The sequence below is a fragment of the Mustela lutreola genome, chromosome 1 (genome assembly GCF_030435805.1).
Source record: "Mustela lutreola isolate mMusLut2 chromosome 1, mMusLut2.pri, whole genome shotgun sequence".
NCBI classification, from domain to species: Eukaryota; Metazoa; Chordata; class Mammalia; order Carnivora; family Mustelidae; genus Mustela; species Mustela lutreola.
In genome coordinates this window covers 229,283,173-229,302,260 of record NC_081290.1, presented here as the reverse complement: position 1 = coordinate 229,302,260, position 19,088 = coordinate 229,283,173, and the positions used below count along the sequence as shown (strand labels likewise).

Below are 19,088 nucleotides of genomic sequence, written 5' to 3'. Positions count from 1 at the left end.
ATCTCTCTCCTGTAAAGCTGACATACTTATGGGATTACGGTTTACATGAATAACAGTTTAAAGGGTGGACACTACTCACCTGCCAAGAAAGAATTCTTTCAGGCTTTCCATTTTCAGTTACGTCCATGTGGTATGACAGAACACCACACTATTGGGATCCTTCCGTTCTCCCTTCGGCCTCTGCCACCACGAGTGGTGTCACCCTGAGCAAGATGTCCTGTCCAGTCCTCTGTAAAACGAGAGGTTGCTTACCTAATTTCCAAAACTCCTTCTGGACCTAACTCTACCATGTAGGTTTTACAGTTTAATATGTGTAAAAGTGGTTGGAAAAAGAAATATCCTCTTAGTCAGGAGGGGGGAAATGAATAACATTATGGTTGATCCTTGCACAACACAGGTTTGAATTGCGTGGTTCCAACTACATGTGAATTTTTTTCAGTAAACATACTGGAGAATTTTTTGGAGATTTGAGACAATTTGAAAAAATTCATAGATGAACTGCATAACCTAGAAATACCATAAAAATTAAGCCAAACTTAGGTACTATTATAAGAATAAAGTATACAATAACATATACAAAATATGTGTGAATCAACTTTTTATGCTATCATTAAGGCCTCTAGTCAGCAGTGAGGCTATTGGTTAAGTTTTGAAGAGTCAAAAGTTATTCACGATTTTCAATTGTGCAGGGGAGTCAGTGCTCATAAACCCTGCATTGTTCATGGGCCAACTGCATATAGGTACATTTCTAATATTAAGATGACAAATCACATTTTCATTGAGCATCAAGAGACTAGCTTAAGAACATTTAGGATCATAAAGTCCCACAGACACACAGTTTTCAAAGGTGGATATACTCAGTAAATGTCAATTTCTCGGTGGCTTCAAACCTATTCCAACTGGACTTATTGGCAATTGTTGGTGAATCTAGCTTAGTTTTATATACCATTATCAATTAAATGAAACAATACATGGGAAAAGAAATATTGTTTTTATAGGTTTCTGCAAAGGCTGTTTGTTGCCAACCCCCTACTCTCAGCTGAAACGGAAGACACATAGAAACCACACGATTCTCACAAGGACTTACATCTATTGAAGAGCCAGGCAAGCCTGGGAGCACATGTAAGGGCTGCTTGACTCAGATTTCAAGGACGGAAAGCCTCCAGAAAAGTGACGACCAAGCTGAGGTCTGGAGGACAGTGAGGGTATTAGGGTAATGATTGGAGACAAGTGTACCTGCGGTATCACCTCAAGTCTGCCCCACTCACACCACAGGTTCTCATCTCGAGAGGGTGACCCTAAGTCCTGGTTTGCTCTGGATAGTCCCAGTTTATGCTACTCTGGCATAACTAGTAAAAGTGCTTCCTTACACTCTCAAAAGTGCCCTGGTCAGGAGGATCTTATACCAATACTCTACCTTTAGCCCAGTTCCTGGAAGATCCTGACTTGCAGATCTGGCTACCCCATGTGACTCAGCTCACTAAAGTATGGGCTCAGTTTTATTTACCCTGGCACCCATGGCATGGGCTCCGCCTCACTCTCATCTTTATATCCATGACACTTAGCCTCTTGCCTGGGGCTAAAGAGACTGACCACTACAGGCATTCAAGACAGTATTTGAAATTAGCATGAAAAGCCTCAAATACAAGGGACAACAAATTAGATTCATAAATCTTTACATCATGCTAAAATGCTGGTTCCAACTTTCACCAGCTGCATGACCTTCTAATTCCTAGGTTTTCATCTGAAAAAAAAAAAGCGGAGATGCTATTGTTTTCACAGGGTGGTAAGCTGAAACCAGACAATCCAGGTAAAGTGCTTCAGCACAGCCCCTTGCAGGCAGTGAGCACTCTTAACAGCAGCTACCACAATGATAACCACTCCTCTTGCCACCACAGCCATTTTTGCTGTAGGAAAATCAAACCAACACCTAACAAACATCCAGTAGGGACTCAGTAAGTGTGCTCTAAATGAATGCTTGGTCTCATGCTAGGTGCTGGCTGCAGATTCTTGGACTACAAGATGCATTAATCAAAATTACAGTTTCTAAGTCACAAAGTTTGACTCCCCTGTGACTCCTTGACTCCCTAACACAGTCCAGTTTTAAGAACAATTATAAAAAGCCCACCACATACCCATATGCAGCACAGAACACAGCCACCCTCTCTGGCTGTATCTTAGATATGTTAGCAGCATTTAAACCTTATCCTTGTTGGAACTATGCCCTCTTTTAAAAATTACTCTTCTATAAGCATGCCAACTTAGTTATCTGGGTCCATCTCGACTGTTTTTGAACTGTCAGCCTCAAGTTTTAAGTGATTAATGAATATATAGAAAATTAGGAAGGCTTCAGATTGAGCCAATAGTAGTTTTCTTGATCCTCCAATTACAATATCCTCTTTGCAACATATCCTCGTTGAACATTTGGAATGAATTAAGACTTTAAACTTCCAGATGTTTAAACTACTACTGTAAATCCAAACTCATTAAAAAGGGCAGATTTACTACCTCTACTTAGTTTTGAAGTCTGTTGTTCACCCTGTCCACATAATTTATGAAATCAAATACATTGGCAGGTAGTGTACTCTATTTATACAGTATTCACAGTGAGAAATAAAGGACATTTTAAAAAGTCCTTTTTAAAAAGGAAATTAACTGCCATTTTAACCAACCTATAGATCACACTTATTGTTGTTTCTAAGCTAGTAATTGTTTCCTGAAACTGATCTAGTAGAGATTTTTATGCTAATCTGTACTAAAAATTTCTTTGCTTTTTCTGGCCACAAAAAGCTGGCTACAGAGGAGCATTTGATTACAGCGAGAAGACAGCTGCACCCACTCTCATGAAATAAATGGACCTGGATCTACAGTCCTTTGTGGTAGTGTCTTGGCAGCCAAACAAAGGTGGCAGCATTTCTACACCCAGTTTGGGAAGTCTCAGAAGTTTCAGACTAGCCCCCCCACCCCCGCCAAAAGAATCTACATCGACTATAATGAGCACATTCTAGAGATGCCGTGCTGAAAGCTGGCAATGGATAAAGCAGGAACATAAAAGGAGCCTATTCCTAAAGCAAATATTTCTTTTATAAACCATAAGAATGAAGTGGCTTTCATAATTAATTTTAAGATTGAAGGATTGAAGTACACGGCTCTGGCACTTATTAGCTATATAATTTGGGGCAATTCATTTACCTCTCTGAGCTCAATTTCTCAACTGAAAAATGGGGATAATAGTTGCTTGAGTTTTTCAGAGCACTGGAATGATACGTCAAAGTGCTCTGTAAGCTGTAAAGTATCATATAAATATGAATAAACACTGCAAGTACAACTTTCCTGTTTTATGAATCACTCACTTCAAATAGCACTTTGAAAGTCACTGTCCTGGGGTGCCTGGGTGGCTCAGTGGGTTAAAGCCTCTGCCTTTGGCTTAGGTCATGATCCCCGGGTCCTGGGATCGAGCCCTGCATTGAGCCCCGCATCGAGCCCCACATCGGGCTTTCTGCTCTGCAGGGAGCCTGCTTCCTCCTCTCTCTCTGCCTGCCTCTCTGCCTACTTGTGATCTCTGTCTAATAAATAAATAAAATCTTAAAAAAAAAAAAAAGAAAGTAGCTGTCCCTAAAATGAAATAAAAACCAGATCCAATTAAGTTCCTGCAGAGGAACTCGCCTCAAGAGGGGTCTCTTCAATTCAATCAATTACTATTTACCTCAGGGTTTTTGTTAGGAATTAAATAAACATTACACAAAAATTACTTATAAGCATTTGTTCACATTTATTCTTCAGGTAACAAATCCTATGTTATGTTTCAACTGTGTAACTTTTTTTTTTCCCCAAAAACTGAAGAGTGGTTAGGTCAAAAGCAAAAATTTCTCCAATTAGATTTGCTATGTCTTAAATCTATTTTCTAGTATATTTCACAAACTGTTTAGATTTAATATAGAATTTAAAAAAAACTGAACAGGCTTTTATAGATACCCTCTATGTCTTTTTAATTTTAGTAAATTTGATTCACTTACCTTTGAGTGTGTGTATGTATAGTTACAAATTAGTAAAATTATAGTCCAAGGGCCAACTCAGAACTGTAAGCTCTAGTAAGAAAAGTGCATCTGCTATTGCTAGCACTTAAATCTGGCACACACCAGGCGTTCACCTAGTATTTGTGGAATAGTCACAATACCTATCACTTTCTATCTAATCTTGCAAAAGCAACAATGTTTTATATGTGAGGAGACCACCAATGACTCAATCTATCTTCAAATATCAGTTTGTGAACGTGCCTTAACAAATTAAGGTTTGGGGGTTTTCAATAAATTCCCAATTTAGAGAACACATACAGATTATAAAAACAAATGATGGGCATCTTAAAAGCTTACCCAGTGCTAGCTGCAGGACTGTTTTACGTATATTATTATGATAGAGAGCAAACAGGGTTGGATTCTGCAGTTCCTCTCATCAAGACAAGAAGTCTTTTCCTCACCCCTTGGATCTGCGCCAGCCTTATGACTTGCTTTGACCAAAAGAATGTGGTGAAAGCAATGTTTGGTGAGATCTCAAGCTCAGCCTTTGAAGCTATTGCCTCCTCTGCCTTCTTGGTACTCTGACCACTATGCCCTAAGCCCAAGACAAAAGACCACATGGAGAGACCCAGCTGTTCCACCCAGCTCCCAGCCAATCTGCCAGCTGAAGGCAGAGTGCCCCTAAGACACTAGCAAAAGAACCGTTCAACCAAGCCACAGAGCTGAGAAATAATGAACTGTATTTTGAAGCCACTAAGTTTGGGGATGTTGTTATGCAGTCATAGGTAACTGATGATAAATTATCTACCCTTCACAGCACAACCATAAGTGTGTTTTTTAGAGCTAAGGAAACATACCCAGGCCAAACAATCTACCAAGGACAAACACCACTTTCCCCACCCCAGTGCAGGCTTTGAGTTCATGACCCTGAGAGATGAAGACCTACCATGAGATCAAGAGTCCCATGCCCAATTCAGACACCCAAAAGACTGAGCCCCACGTAGGGGCTCCAAGGTCATACCACTCTTAAGTGTCCTAAGAACTCCATAGAAGCAGGTATTTGAAGGCCAGCTGTCTCCATCCTTACCATTCTGCCACCATGAACCTGATCAGTTCTTTCTGCCAAAGACAGAGGCTCATCTTAGAACTCTGGCTATAAGATAAACTCTGTTATCTTTTTCAAAACCTGAATGGGTAATGTGTCCTGATTTAACACATCTGTCATCCTTGTCCTGACAGGGAAATACACTGCCAGCTATCATTAAGAACTGTACTCTGCAAATGCTCCGCACTCTGTTTCCTGAAACTCAAGTAACACTAACATATCCCAACATAGAATAATTCAGTGACATCTCGGCATAATTAATTCATTTACATTTTGGCTATCAACAATTACACAAACCCCGAAAATTTGTAACAGGCTCATAGAGCACATAATATTTTTTAAAAAATCAGTTAGATAAACCTTATTATTTAGAAATTACTCAAATAAAATGTCATTTATATACCCCAAGCAGTAAACCATAAACCACACCGCCCCCAAAAGTCCCGTCTTCAATTGAAAAGGTGATATTTTTGAAAAAAGAATTTACCAAAAGAATTCACTTTGTCCCCCACCAAAAATCACATACTTGAACTTTAAACAAAATTCACATTTTATTTAAGTTGAAATAAACTATACAAAATTGATCTTTTTCACCAAAAATAACAGTAATATTTTCTGTATTATTCCTAGATAAACCACAAAAAACTTATTTCTGTAGGTTTTCCAGGTTTTGTTTATAAATCAAGACGAGGCAGTAGATATAGTCATGGAAAAAGACAGAGGAAAACAGACACATCAGTTGTCAGTATCCATGGCCTCTGATCCTGCCTTGACCATGAACAGAGGTGTTCAACATATACCTGCAAAAAAGCTTATGAAGTTGTAGGTGTTTCAACATACTCGGGCTAAAGACCTTATGAAGATGTAGGCTCAACAAAGGAATGTAAACAGCAACAACCCAATGTGGAACAATGGGAGGCTCTCCCATTCAAACTTCAACTGTAACTTGTTCTGTTAAGTTCATTTGATAAAGACAAAATCTCTACTGCAATCGTTGCTTGGCAAGCTCATGTGTTTCTGTCTGGTAACTCCCTGAACTGTCCATTACAGATTTTAACATACTAACACTCCTACTACTCAAGGGTCACTCATGAGCTTCTTGTAACATTTTCTAAAATGTATCCCTTCCCCCCATACCTCTTCAAAATATTTATCTTCTAAGAAGTGATAACTCAATACCCAACAATTGGATCCAGTGATAATAAATGTTATGTCTAAAATAACTTAACTAAAACAATTCCCAAGTGCCACTAGCAGAAATCCCACAGAAGTGTAATGTGGCACTTTCAATGCTATCTTCTGGAAGAACAGGTATATCTCCAAAGCATGAGTTTAAACAGGGGCCATTTAAATAGGCAGATTATCAACGGCTAATATACTCAATGAGAGGTCAATATGTCAAGATATTCAGTGATTAAGTGGCCTACATACACCTGACAGCTTTTCTGTAAGATGTTTTCAAATTTCTTACAGATTTTTCCAAATATCAAACATAAGAGAAAGCCTACTTTAAACGTTTCTTAGGTATTTTCAATGGTTTCTGAGTTATCTGTAGGAAGCTCTGACCTAGTTGTATAGAGTTTGATATATGTGTCCACCATTAAATCGAGATCATGTTTTATGTCAAAATTTATGTTAAGCAAAGCCAAGTTACTTGACCGTTGGTCTGTCAAAGTGTTCCTCAGGTATGCTTTGAGACGCTTTCGTCCATTTTCATAGCGTTCATTCTCAACCTTCATCACAGGAAGAATACACAGGACTTTCAGCAATGCATAAACATTGGGAAAAAACTTGATGTCTGGTAGATGGAGGGCTTCATAAATGGTAGATGGAAGCTCTATATCTTTCCCCCTGTGTTTCCATTTGATTCTCCAGCAATGCAGCTCAGCTGAGAGTGTGTCAGGATTGGGCAAGTCACTTCTGTACATGTCAGCATGGTGTTCCTCTGATGTGTTAAATTTGAGCTGTCCCATGACAGAGGGTACAAGAGATAAGCATTTAAGAGCTTTGAGGTGCTGTTCTGAGAATATATCTTTCAGTTCCTGAATAATGTGTTCCACTGTTGGAACACTTAGAGTTTCCTTATAGTAACTCTCAGAGGTGAGCTGAGATTCCAGGTTACCTTGCTGGGCTCTGCGGAATTTCCCGGGGAGTTTCATCTGAATATCAAGTTTAGTTGCCAAATTTGTGGCTTCTTCAAACCAAAATTCATGATAAACTTCAATATTTTCCATCACTTCATTTAGTGAATGCAGCACTGCAGTCAAGCTACTGGCTGCAAAGAAGACATCAGAGGTCTGCCCTTGGAGATTTTTCCCAAAGGCTCTTGTAAAAGATAGAACATTTTTAAGAACAACAATGGTAACGATGAAATCAAAATCTGTTACTGCACTGCAGAGTACAAAAGCTCGACCAGCTATATAGTTATTCCACCTAATATTTGTATCACTATTTATACCATCTAAACATAAAACAAGTGCTTGTAGGAGGTCCACTAAAATTTCAAAAGCATCATGCCTGCCTGTCCACTGAGAATGGCAGATCTCCTTCAGTTCTTTACCCTTTTCCTCATTGTTCTGAAAGAGGACAGAAATTACATTGTCAAGCTCCAAAAGCAGTTGTGGAGATCGATGGAAGAAAGAACAAACTTCCTCAATTGTTCCTAACGCAACAGACACTCCCACAACAGGCACTGATTTTGCCAGCCACATATTTAAGGCACAGGAAGAGCAAAGTGTGTAGACAGCCTGGGGATATTTCTCTAAAAGTCTAGAAGCAACAACTTTCATTTTGGAAGAAAATCCACTGGACACAATGTAAGCCTGTCCACGACAATACTCCATGTTTAACCCCCACTTCTCAGTTATCGTAGTGTGAAATTTCACAGCCAAAATTTCTGCATCAGCTTCATAAGGCAAGAAGCCCACAAATTCCTCTCTCAGGTTATGAGATTCATCAACAAACCTCACCAACACAGGCAAGTGTTCTTCTCCTGCTATGTCCACTACGTCATCAGTGATGATGGAAAAGAAGTGTGAGTCTCTCACTTCCCTGAGAGTTTCTTCCCGAATGCAGCTCTCACAGATCTCTAGCATCTGTTTCTGCTGTGTTTTTGAGCAGAACAATGTGTTAACTGCTGTTGTCTCAAAGCGCTTTCTCAGAACCTCTTCACCAGAATTTATCCGGCACTCCAGCAGTGCTTGAAAGTTATCAGGAGTAAAGAGACCCTCTGGAATTTCATCAGTTTCATGCCCATCCAGAGGTATGTTTTGTTTTCCCATAAGAATCAAAATTTCAAACAGAGATTTTAAGTATTCTTTGTTTTCTTTCTCTTCAAGGGTTAAAGGTAAAATATCTTCATCCTGTTCCTCACCCCCTTCTTCTGCACTAGGATTCTGAGCGTTGCTGTTGTTTATTTCTTTATGTTTTGGTACCTGTTCAGAAGTTTCATCAACTGGAAAAAAAAAAGTTAATTTTATAAAAAGGCTCAGGAGGAACCATACAAACAACAAATTGTGTTTTTGACTGGTTAAATACTTAAAATACACAAACTCATCCATTCAACATTCACAAGGCACATACTGGACCACAGACTAGAGTACAGAGATTACAATAAGGCACACTCTAGAGGAGACAAAAACCGTATTACAGATATATTTTAATCCTACAGTAAATGTTGTAAGAGAGAAATGATTTCTTATAAACTTAACAAGGCATGTGACATAAAATATATACAGAGCTCTAACAGTCTGTGCCCTCAGAAAAAAGAAAAGAAAGAGAACTAGTATTTACTGAGGCACTGTGTTGGCATTTTATATGTATCACTTTACTCCTTCTACAGGCAGGTGCTATCAACACCATTTGATAAATGAGGAAAGTAAATAACTGCCCAAGGTCACGATATGGTTAGAAGGATGGAGATAAAATTCAAATCCAAGCCTGTGTGGCTCCAAGATCCAGGCTGATGCAGCTTCTATGAAATTAAGCTACATTTTTATATGGAAGAGGAGAGTGATACAAGCCAATAAAACATAAAGTATATTCAGGCAATTTTTTAAACTTTATTTATTTATTTATTTATTTTATATTCAGGCCATTTTTAAGGCTAATATTAGACTACTAGAAGTATCTTTGGATTTGGATAGGAAAACCGAGGCTCTGAGGTGAGTGCCCTGCCCACTGTCATAAATATAACCTTGCAAGTCCTGGACCCTGTGGTCCCATCTAGGCTCATTTTCTGATTGAAAATCATGGGACATTAGAAGCTCCAACAACAAAATGAGTATAATCACCCAAATCTGGCACCCAGTTTCAAGCCACTCTACTTCTGTATAGAATATTCTTCACTCCTGGGGCGCCTGGGTGGCTCAGTGGTTTAAAGGCAGAGGCCTTCGGCTCAGGTCATGATCTCAGGGTCTTGGGATTGAGCCCCCTATCGGGCTCTCTGCTCCATGGGGAGCCTGCTTCCTCCTCTCTCTCTGCCTAATTATGATCTCTGTCTGTCAAATAAAGAAATAAAATCTTTTAAAAAAAAATTAAAAAAAAAAAAAAGAATATTCTTCACTCCTTTGCCTGACTCTAGGGTCTCCTCTCCCCAGGACTACTGTGGGAATTAAGTCAATTAAGAAAAGCACGTAGAATAAAGACTGGGTACACAGTACACATAAAGACTTATATTAATAGTAACAGCAACACAGTAGTAGGAGGAGACAGAGAAAGGAGGAATAATAGCAATCACTGACAAGAACGAAAACAACTTCTGGTCCTCATTTTTTGGTGACAGAGATCATCTATCAGTACCCTGCAGAAAGGCTTCTGACTTCCATTCTCTATTAGGTTAAGTGTTCCCATAGCATTTACTCCTTAAAAATGTATCAAGAACTTATCATGAGGGCGCCTGGGTGGCTCAGTTGTTAGGCATCTGCCTTTCGCTCAGGTCATGATCCCAGAGTCCTGGTATCGGTCTCCCTGCTCAGTGGGGAACCTGCTTCTCCCTCTGCCTCTGCCTGTCGATCTACCTGCTTGTGCTCTCTCTCTCTCTGTTGGATAAATAAATAAAATCTTTAAGGAAAAAAAAAAAAAGAGAAAGAACTTATTATGCACCACACATTGGGTAGACGCAGATTCTGCTCTTGTCCTTCCTGCTGCCTCTCCTTCCCTATTCTGGGACATTCTGACTGTGTGTCTGCCACTCCTACCACACCAAGAGCACAGCCCTAGTGGGGAGAAGGCAAAATGTATGGCACAAAAGCACTCAATCAAGAAACTAAGCTAACACTTTAGTCTCACAGACAATTCCAGACCATGGGAAATGCCTACCACACACTTACATCATTCTCACAGCAGGTTTTGGACATAAAACATAATTATTTGTCCTTACCAGGTCAAGGCCTTTTTAAAAGACATTCAAAAGTTGAGTCATTAACACTATCACTTACTTTTTTTCTGTTTCAGTGTCCTGATTTCATCTTCACTCTAAATGACAAGAAAAAAGAAAACAACACCTTTAAGAAAACTGAACTCTAGCACATCACTATAGACTCATAAGTAAAAAGCATATCTTGACTCAAATTTAATTCCTTCAAGAGCATAAATTCCTTATAGGAAAACATCCTTCAAACAGAGATGACAGAAAAACCAGACGTGTAATTTACTAATGACTCCAAGCTCATAATAAAATACTAGAGGGGAAAGAATACATTGTTTAACTTACTTTATATTTATATCATCATAACTTTGAGTTACAAGTGTTTGCTGGCTAATAAAAGGCATGAAAGTACAGGATGGGCCTTCCAAAGGGTCACAAATCATGCTCCCTACTCAATCCAATCCGAACAATCCCTGGGAAGGAGAGAGTAACACAGCGCAGAATGGAAGAGAAATGGATGCACACAGCACAGAGTGCAAGTGGCACATACATACAGGGGTACACCGAGGAAGGACTTCCCAGTTGTGTCCTTTTCTCTCCCCCTAACCCCCCATAATGCTGAAATCACAAACCACCCCACTACTATTCTTGGGCAGACAAACAGTAGTACCAGTGGCAGCTAGAGTTAGCAGGGTACCTGCTAGGCAGCATGGAAACATTATACTGCTAACAAGAAATGTCAACAGGCTAGCCAATCTGGAACATTCCCTCATTAACCTGTGAGTTGCAACTGCAAAGATGGCAGGCAGATCTGGAAGACTATGTCTGCAATAAGGTATCTGAGGTTCCCAAGGGATAGAATATGGAGAAATGATAGCTATAGAATGGGAAAGCTGCTGAGCATCTCACCCCTGGTACATATTACTAAGAAGAATGCTGATGTGGAGGACTGTTGTGGAGTGTCAGTGTTCATCTAAGAGAAGTCCCAGAAAAACAAATAAATAAATAGAAAGAAAGAAATGTATGAAGAAATAAAAACTGAGGACTTCTCAGAACTTAAAGATGTAAATCCAGATAATTAAAAAAACCATCGAGACCCTGTTTAGCAAAAATTCAAAATGTCAAATATAAGGAAAAAAAACCTAAAGACTGAGGGAGAAAAGCAGATCATCTAAAAAGGAGCAAGAATCAGGCTGGCATCAGACTTCAATAGCTATAACAGATGCAAAAACTAGAAAGAATCAGTATTTCACAGACTGTACATATCCTCTTCTGTATCATTTAATTATAACACTCCAAATAAAAATTACAGTAAGGTTTTAAAAAAATAAACCCTGTAAACCAAAGACAAAAATAATCCTATGTTAATGGAATAGGAGAATTTACAAAACACTTCTGGCTAATCAATGAAAGCACTACATGTCTAAAATTGTGGGATACAACTAAAACACACTTAAGACATTTACAGCTTGAATATACATAAATATGAACTAAACATTCAAGAAGCCAGAAAAAGAGCTAAAAAGTGAATCCCTCAAATCAAGAAGAAACCAATAAAATAGCTCACAAGTGCGGATATCATTTATAAAACTAACCACTATTTTTATGCAGACTATTAAAATAATCTTAGGTTCAGAAAAAAACAAGCATTCCAAAATCCTAGCTGCAGTTCATAAACTCCTGAGAACAAATGAAACACAAGAAGAGAAAACCAATAAATAAATCAAAATGGCAATCAAAATATTCCCCCACCTACCCCAAGCCCTCTGTTTTATGGTTTAACTTTCAAGAGCAGACAGTATATATATATACACCTTACATTAAGTTTCTCTAGAAAAATTAAGAGGAAAAAAAGGAAACCTAGCAATTAATTTTATAAGAGCCTTGACATCATAACTGGGTAAGAGGAGCACAAAACACGAAAATCAGAGGACAACACTTAAAATTATAAATGCAAAATCCTAAATAAAACATTAACTAACTAAATCAAACAAATGAAGAGAGATATACTGCAATCAATTACAGTTCATCACAGGAATGCAAAGATGGTTCAACATTAAAAAATCCATCAATGTTGTTCACTGCTTTAAAAAAAATCGTGAACTTTTCTACTTAACAGATGCAGTGAAATCTTTTGCTAAGTTCAACAAAGGTATGATAAAAATTCTGAACATGAGGACAAAAAGGGAATAAAAGGAATTCCCTTAACTTCATAAAAATTATTTAACAATATCAACAACAAGTGGCACATTTAATGCCACAAATGTACCAGCTGCGATATTCCTGGGATTGTTCAATACAGCACTCTTAGGGGTCTGGACTCAACAGTAACACAGGCAACAGAAAAATTTTAATTATGAGGATAGGAAGAAGAGGCAAATCTGGAGGATGACATACAATCAGTCACACAGAAAACTTGGTGGATTATTAGGATTAGTAAAAAGGGGTCTTCAAAATTGCTATAAACAATCTCAACCAGAATACATAATCTATACCAAAAATAACCATAGTGTATTTAGGAAGTAATTTAAGGAAGAATGTACATATTGTTCTCTTTTAAAGAACTGCAGCAAAAACCCTGAGTTTTTTCTAATTTTTTTACTTTGTGTACTCCTAAAAGTATTTTTAAATTTTTTAATTTATTTTAAAGATTTTATTTATTTATCTGAGAATGCACAAGCCAGAGCCAGAGCAGGTGGGAGGGGGTAGAAGGAAATGCAGACTCCTCACTGAGCAGGGAGCCCGAATCAGGGCTCAATCCCAGGACCCTAAAATCATGACCTGAGCCAAAAAGAGGCTTAACCAACTGAACTATCCAGGTGCCCCTGAAGTATTCTAATAGTGTTTTCAAAGAACTAGTATTTAGTTTTGTCAATAACTGCTATTACTTGATAGCTGTTTTTTTCTGTTTCTAGACAGGACTAATTAATACTGCCAAGATGGTAATTCAAAGCATTCATGATGAAAATCCCCATACAATTTCTATAACCTGACAAAAAGAATTCTCAAATTCATCTGGAGGGATAAAGGTCCACAAATAGCTAAGACAATTTTGAAAAAGAAGAGTTAAGAAATCACTGTATTTGAAAGCAAGATATATTATAAAGCTATGGTAATAAAGACATACAAACTCCAAATCAATGAAAGATATAAATATGAAAGGTAAACATAGAAACAGAAAAAATGAGGAATATTAGATAAATATGTCTTTTAAAAAGCACACAGAAGGCAGAATGAAATGACAAATATTAAATACACTAGCATGGATACCAAAAAGACAGGAAATGAGAATGGTAATACCAGAAGGAGGAAGAAAAAATAAAATAAGGGTCTCGCCAGTGGCAACAAAGACAGAAAGTCATGGACTGAGGAGTCTCAGTAATTTAATGTTGTTCACCTAATGTCAACAAAAAAAAAAACCAGATAGGTTTCAAGCATTAGAACTAAAGGGTATCAAAGGAATATAAAAACATGCATAAATGATGCCATATACAGAGATTTAAAAGCTTTTTTTTTTTTTTTTTAAAGATTTTATTTATTTATTTGACAGAGAGAGATCACAAGTAGGCAGAGAGGCAGGCAGAGAGAGGAGGAAGCAGGCTTCCCTGCTGAGCAGAGAGCCCGATGCGGGACTCGATCCCAGGACCCCGAGATCATGACCCGAGCCGAAGGCAGCGGCTTAACCCACTGAGCCACCCAGGCGCCCTAAAAGCTTTTTCTAACTCTGTCAGTACTTAATAGTGACAGAACCTCTACATAAGTATCTATGTCTTAACTTTTACTTTTTAAATTTTTATTCTTTTTTGAAGATTTCATATATTTATTCATGGGGGGGGGGGGGCGGGGAGAGGCAGAGGCACAGGGAGAAGCAAATGCCCCGCTGAGCAGGGAACCGGATACAGGACTCAATCCCAGGACCCTGGGATCATGACCTAAGCCAAAGATAGACGCTTAACCAACTGAGCCACCCAGGCACCCCCCCCACCCCCTACGTCCTAACTTTTATACCTTCCCTTTCTTTATCCCTTTGTGCTGAATTCTGGAAATACCCCCCAGCTCCACCTTCCTTACTATAAAAGAAAAGGTAATATTTCCCCCACACCCCCGCCCCCAGGAAGGGAATGTGCTAGTGGTCTGTAATTGACAGCATATTTTGGCCCAAGGCAATGAGTACCAACAGGCTAAATTTGAAAAGGCTAAATTTGAAAAAGACTTCCCAATTTAAGTATTAAACTAATTGTCTCACATCCATGCTACTTCAATAACCACAGTACTCACCGTGCTACCTTTGAAATAAAGACTAACGGGTTCAATTTTAACATGAATGCATCTATATTTGACTTCATAATATTATGGGGCATGGGAAAGCCAAAACTACATTGACATACCAATTCTTTTATTCGTTTTCTGTGTCTACTATGTGGATTGTTCAAATGACTGGTAAGATCAAATATTGTTGGTATTGCATTATCTCGAAGAACTGTCCTATAAGGACTCTGAAAAAGAAAAATAATGTTAACTCAGAGACAGTCTGTAAGAATGTATTACACATAAAGAAAATGCTACGTTAATGACTTCCCCAGTCCTCCTTCAACTTCAGCTCTAAAGTGCAGAGACTTGTAGAATGACAATGTCAATCCAGAAGAGCTTATTATTTCTAACTCTTTTTGCATCTGCCCTTCTGGCAATCTTACTATTAAAAAAATAATAATAATAATGGAACTGATGGTATGCATTAAAAAATTAAATGTATTTTCATCTTGCATATATACTTCTAATTCATCCTCCCAGTGACTTCATCTATTCTACCCTTCCATGAGCCCACCAAATCTATAGCAGGAACAAACGTTTCTCAATCTATCCTTTGTATATTCTTAGTAATTTTTTCCTTCTTTACCTGCTGTTCACTCCACTTTCACTACTATTACTGAAAAGCATCAAGGTACAGTGAAATAATATTGGACTGGGTCAGACCCAGGAGACCCAGGAACTAGTCCAAATTCTACCAGTTACTCACTGTAAGATCCTGGTCAAATACTTTCCCTTTCTGGACCTCAGTTTCTTCAAGTATTAAACTAGACCAATATTTCCTAAAACGAAATTATTCACATACTAATGATAAGGCTTGCATTCCATCATCTGCACTTTTACATAATCCACTCATTTTTAAAGTTAGCATTGTCTTAGGCAATACAAACTATAAAATAATGATTTTGATGAGCTACGTATATTTTTAACACATACGTGAAACTCCTAAAATAAAAATTGACTCATATGCCACTTGAATTCAATCATAACTATGATATACATAATTGGATTTTGCAAACACTACACTAGGTATTTCTAAATTTCTAATTCTAACATTCTTATCACTGGAGGATGACTATTCTCTATTCTAATTCCTGTTAACCTAATCCAACCTGGCTATAACCTGGATGTTGACAGTCTTCAACAGCCAACCCAGAGGTCAGGTAGGGACAAGAAGCTTATTAACAGGAAGAGTAACAGATGAATAACTGCAGTCTAGTCTAAAAAAACAGTGCCTTTAATTTCTTCACAGGTCTGCACTGATAAAGACAACATACTCTTATTTTCAAAAAGCTTTCTTGGGAGCAGTGATTATTTCAAAGCTAACTATTAAAGCATGTTCAAAGTATATGCCAAAGAAAAATAACAACTGTATTTTTTTTTTCACCAAGGGAAGGAAAGTTAGGATGATATGAAGAAAAAAATACATCACTAAAGGGAACACCCTATCTCTGGTTTTATCTAAAGAGTGTTAAACACATTTGGGAAGTACTTCTATTCAGAGTCAATATTTTCCATTTCAACCCCATGCCTCATGGAAAACACAAAGAAGAAAACCTTTTTTTTTTTTTTAAATCTATTTCTTAATGGTACTCAACTTCTAGTGCTGAGCCAATTATCCTGAGTCTACCAGGAATTTTGAATCGGATTGATGAGGGACACAATCACTGAAGGGAGCAGAAACTATACCATACCCCAAACATTTCACCTTTCCTGCTTAGCAAACATGTCACAACATACAAACATACACAGTCAAATCTGGATATCTTACCAATTATTAAATAAGGAGAGGAGGGATAAAACATTCCTAATGCATTTCTTAAATTTACATCAAATTAATTTGCTATAAAGCAAAGATATTACAGACCAAAAAACAACATGAATTAAAAACACATTACTTTTTATAAATACTGACTTAAAAGTATACATGCAAAAAGAGGTATATTCAATTTATGTGCATGACAGTTTTAACTCATTATCAAGATTTAATCTTTAACTGCTGAACTAAGGTTTGAGCAAAAAGCAATGCTCTTACTCTAGCATTAAAGATAATATTTGGCTTTGGTTGAAGTAGCCATGAATGTTTAGTGATGAAACCTTCAATGCCAAATTAATCAAACCAAACCTCAAACATTTGGATATCTATGCCATATAAGCCAGTTTTTAATAGCAGTATCTTCTTCTACATGTGTAGAAAGAACTTCTTCTCGTACTTGCATTAACTTATTTAAGACTGAAGAATCATGTGGAAATTTAAAAAGCAAAAATAGCTCATCTTTCTGGTCTATGCTCTGACTAAACAATATGGGTGAACTATTAATTTTACATTTCTCACATTAATCTCACTGGAATTGTCTAATAAAGAGACCATATTTATTACTAAAATAAAAATGCATATGGCTTGTATATTTAAAATAATAATTTGGGATATTTTTACTTAATGTCAAGAACATAAAAATGGTTTGCCTTTTAAACATATGAAATCCCTTATTTTGGTTGATCATTATTACCCTCTTAACAAAGCAAGGCAAAAATATCCCTCAAATATTTGTGATTAAACTGTTGAACCGGAATTGGCTCACCTCCCAATGACTTCACAAGTATCTGCTTCAATTAATTTTGAGAAATAAAATAACCCAATCATTCTTTAGTTTTCTGATGCCTCTGCAAAATGTATCTGAAAAAAATATCAAAATAAATTGCTACGCAACAATATATAGTGTATCTTCAAATCAAGTTTATGTCTATCCCAATATCTGAGATGATACATTAGTTATACCTAACAAGAATATATTATTTAACAAAACTGTCTTCCTAACTAGTTTTTAAAGTGTTTCAAGTCTGCTTCATTTCAATCAAATCTGCCCTATTTGTGTCTCTAATAATTCATAGCAACAACAGAATCACAGAGGGTTAAAAATGTTAAAATCTCAGGAATTATGTGGTTTAATCTCCTTATTAGATTTTGGGGCCCAGAAAGGGAAAGTGACATGGCCAAATTCACATAGTTAATACTATTAAGGATGAGATATCCGGGTCTTGATATGAAATTGAGAAATACTGATGGAAAAATTTTTCACATTAAATATGTAATTTGCTTCTTATTGTAATTTGAACATAAAATATAAGGGTGGGTTCTAACAGTACATATGAAAACATGAAAACAAAAAGCTCCATTTCTCAATGAAGATTTCACTCATAAAAAAAGCTCTGGAGAAGATGCTCCAAGTAAAAACACAAACTCTACCTTAAACATACACTTTAATAATTACCAAAAATTTTGTGAAGGCTGCATAAGAAAAGTAAAAGTGGCAACCTCTGGTGAGTAGGAATGGGGCATCAGAAACAGGCGGGGTTAAAAAAAATCTCAGGTTTCAAAGAACACAATAGATACCAATCAGCTCCGAAATTGTCTTTGACTTTAAAAAAAGAGGTGGGGTGCAAGGATACACCCCAACATTAATAAAGATTTATATTTTCAGCCGGATACTGAGTGAGAGAGAGAGAGAGAGAAAACAAACAACTCAAGCCCTTCTATTACTTACAGTTCTACAGATCATAGAGGTCTCAAAGTGTTTGGCACATAATCGATAATGTTTATTTAGTTGATCAGGCGTTTTATCTTCTAAGTCTGCTCTCCTACAATTCTCCACCCACTTCTGGCATCTATAAATAAAACCAAAATACAATTATGAAATATGAGTTCAATGTTTATATTTCAGCATTCAGCTATAAGGCAAAGATATATTATAGACAAGGGATTCCTGCTCCTCTTTCTCTGCAGAACATAATTTGGAGAAGCTGACTGATAACAAAATGAGAGCTAAAAGAAACCTTAGAAATCATTTAGTACATTCAATTATAAACAAGCTTAAGAAGTAACTTGCTCAGAATCCTGTACAAAATCAGCAGTAAAACTAGAACTTAAATCTGAGCCTTTCAATTCCCAGGACATCCTTGCACCAGAGAGGACTTAATTATCAACAGTTCAACCAAAAACCTGCACAACCACGAGAACCAATGGCCTAACATTTCCCTCAGGATTTCAACTTAAACAAGGATAAGAGACAACACTGTCATTGCAAAAAATTAGCAAATAGATGTTCTATAAATCATTTAGAGTTTCTTCCAGGAGCATGATGGCCTGTGTTTCTTTGCCTTATTATGAACATGATTTATTCTCTACAATATGTACAAGATTAGATTGGCAAGCTCCATGACTACAGGGATTCTACACAATCTAGTACACAGAAGGTGTTGAAGATAGTGAACAAGACAAAGTCCATGCCCT

General features: G+C 37.3%; 1 protein-coding gene across 3 annotated transcripts in view; it reads right to left on the bottom strand.

Moving 5' to 3' along the window:
* Positions 1-99: 99 nt before the first annotated feature.
* THAP12 (THAP domain containing 12) overlaps positions 100-19,088 on the bottom strand; it is a 28,446-nt gene continuing 9,457 nt past the window's right edge. Inside the window, exons 2-6 of one of the 3 annotated variants that reach the window (XM_059188527.1) lie at positions 18,343-18,463; positions 14,878-14,985; positions 10,560-10,596; positions 5,038-5,135; positions 100-229 (exon numbers count right to left, since the gene is read on the bottom strand). In XM_059188527.1, coding sequence (XP_059044510.1) covers positions 149-229; positions 5,038-5,135; positions 10,560-10,596; positions 14,878-14,985; positions 18,343-18,463 — 445 coding nt within the window. In that variant the 3' untranslated portion in view covers positions 100-148. Of the gene's footprint in view, positions 230-5,037; positions 5,136-5,647; positions 8,576-10,559; positions 10,597-14,877; positions 14,986-18,342; positions 18,464-19,088 lie in introns of those variants that run through there. The other 2 variants (XM_059188510.1, XM_059188521.1) reach the window with 2 other exon arrangements.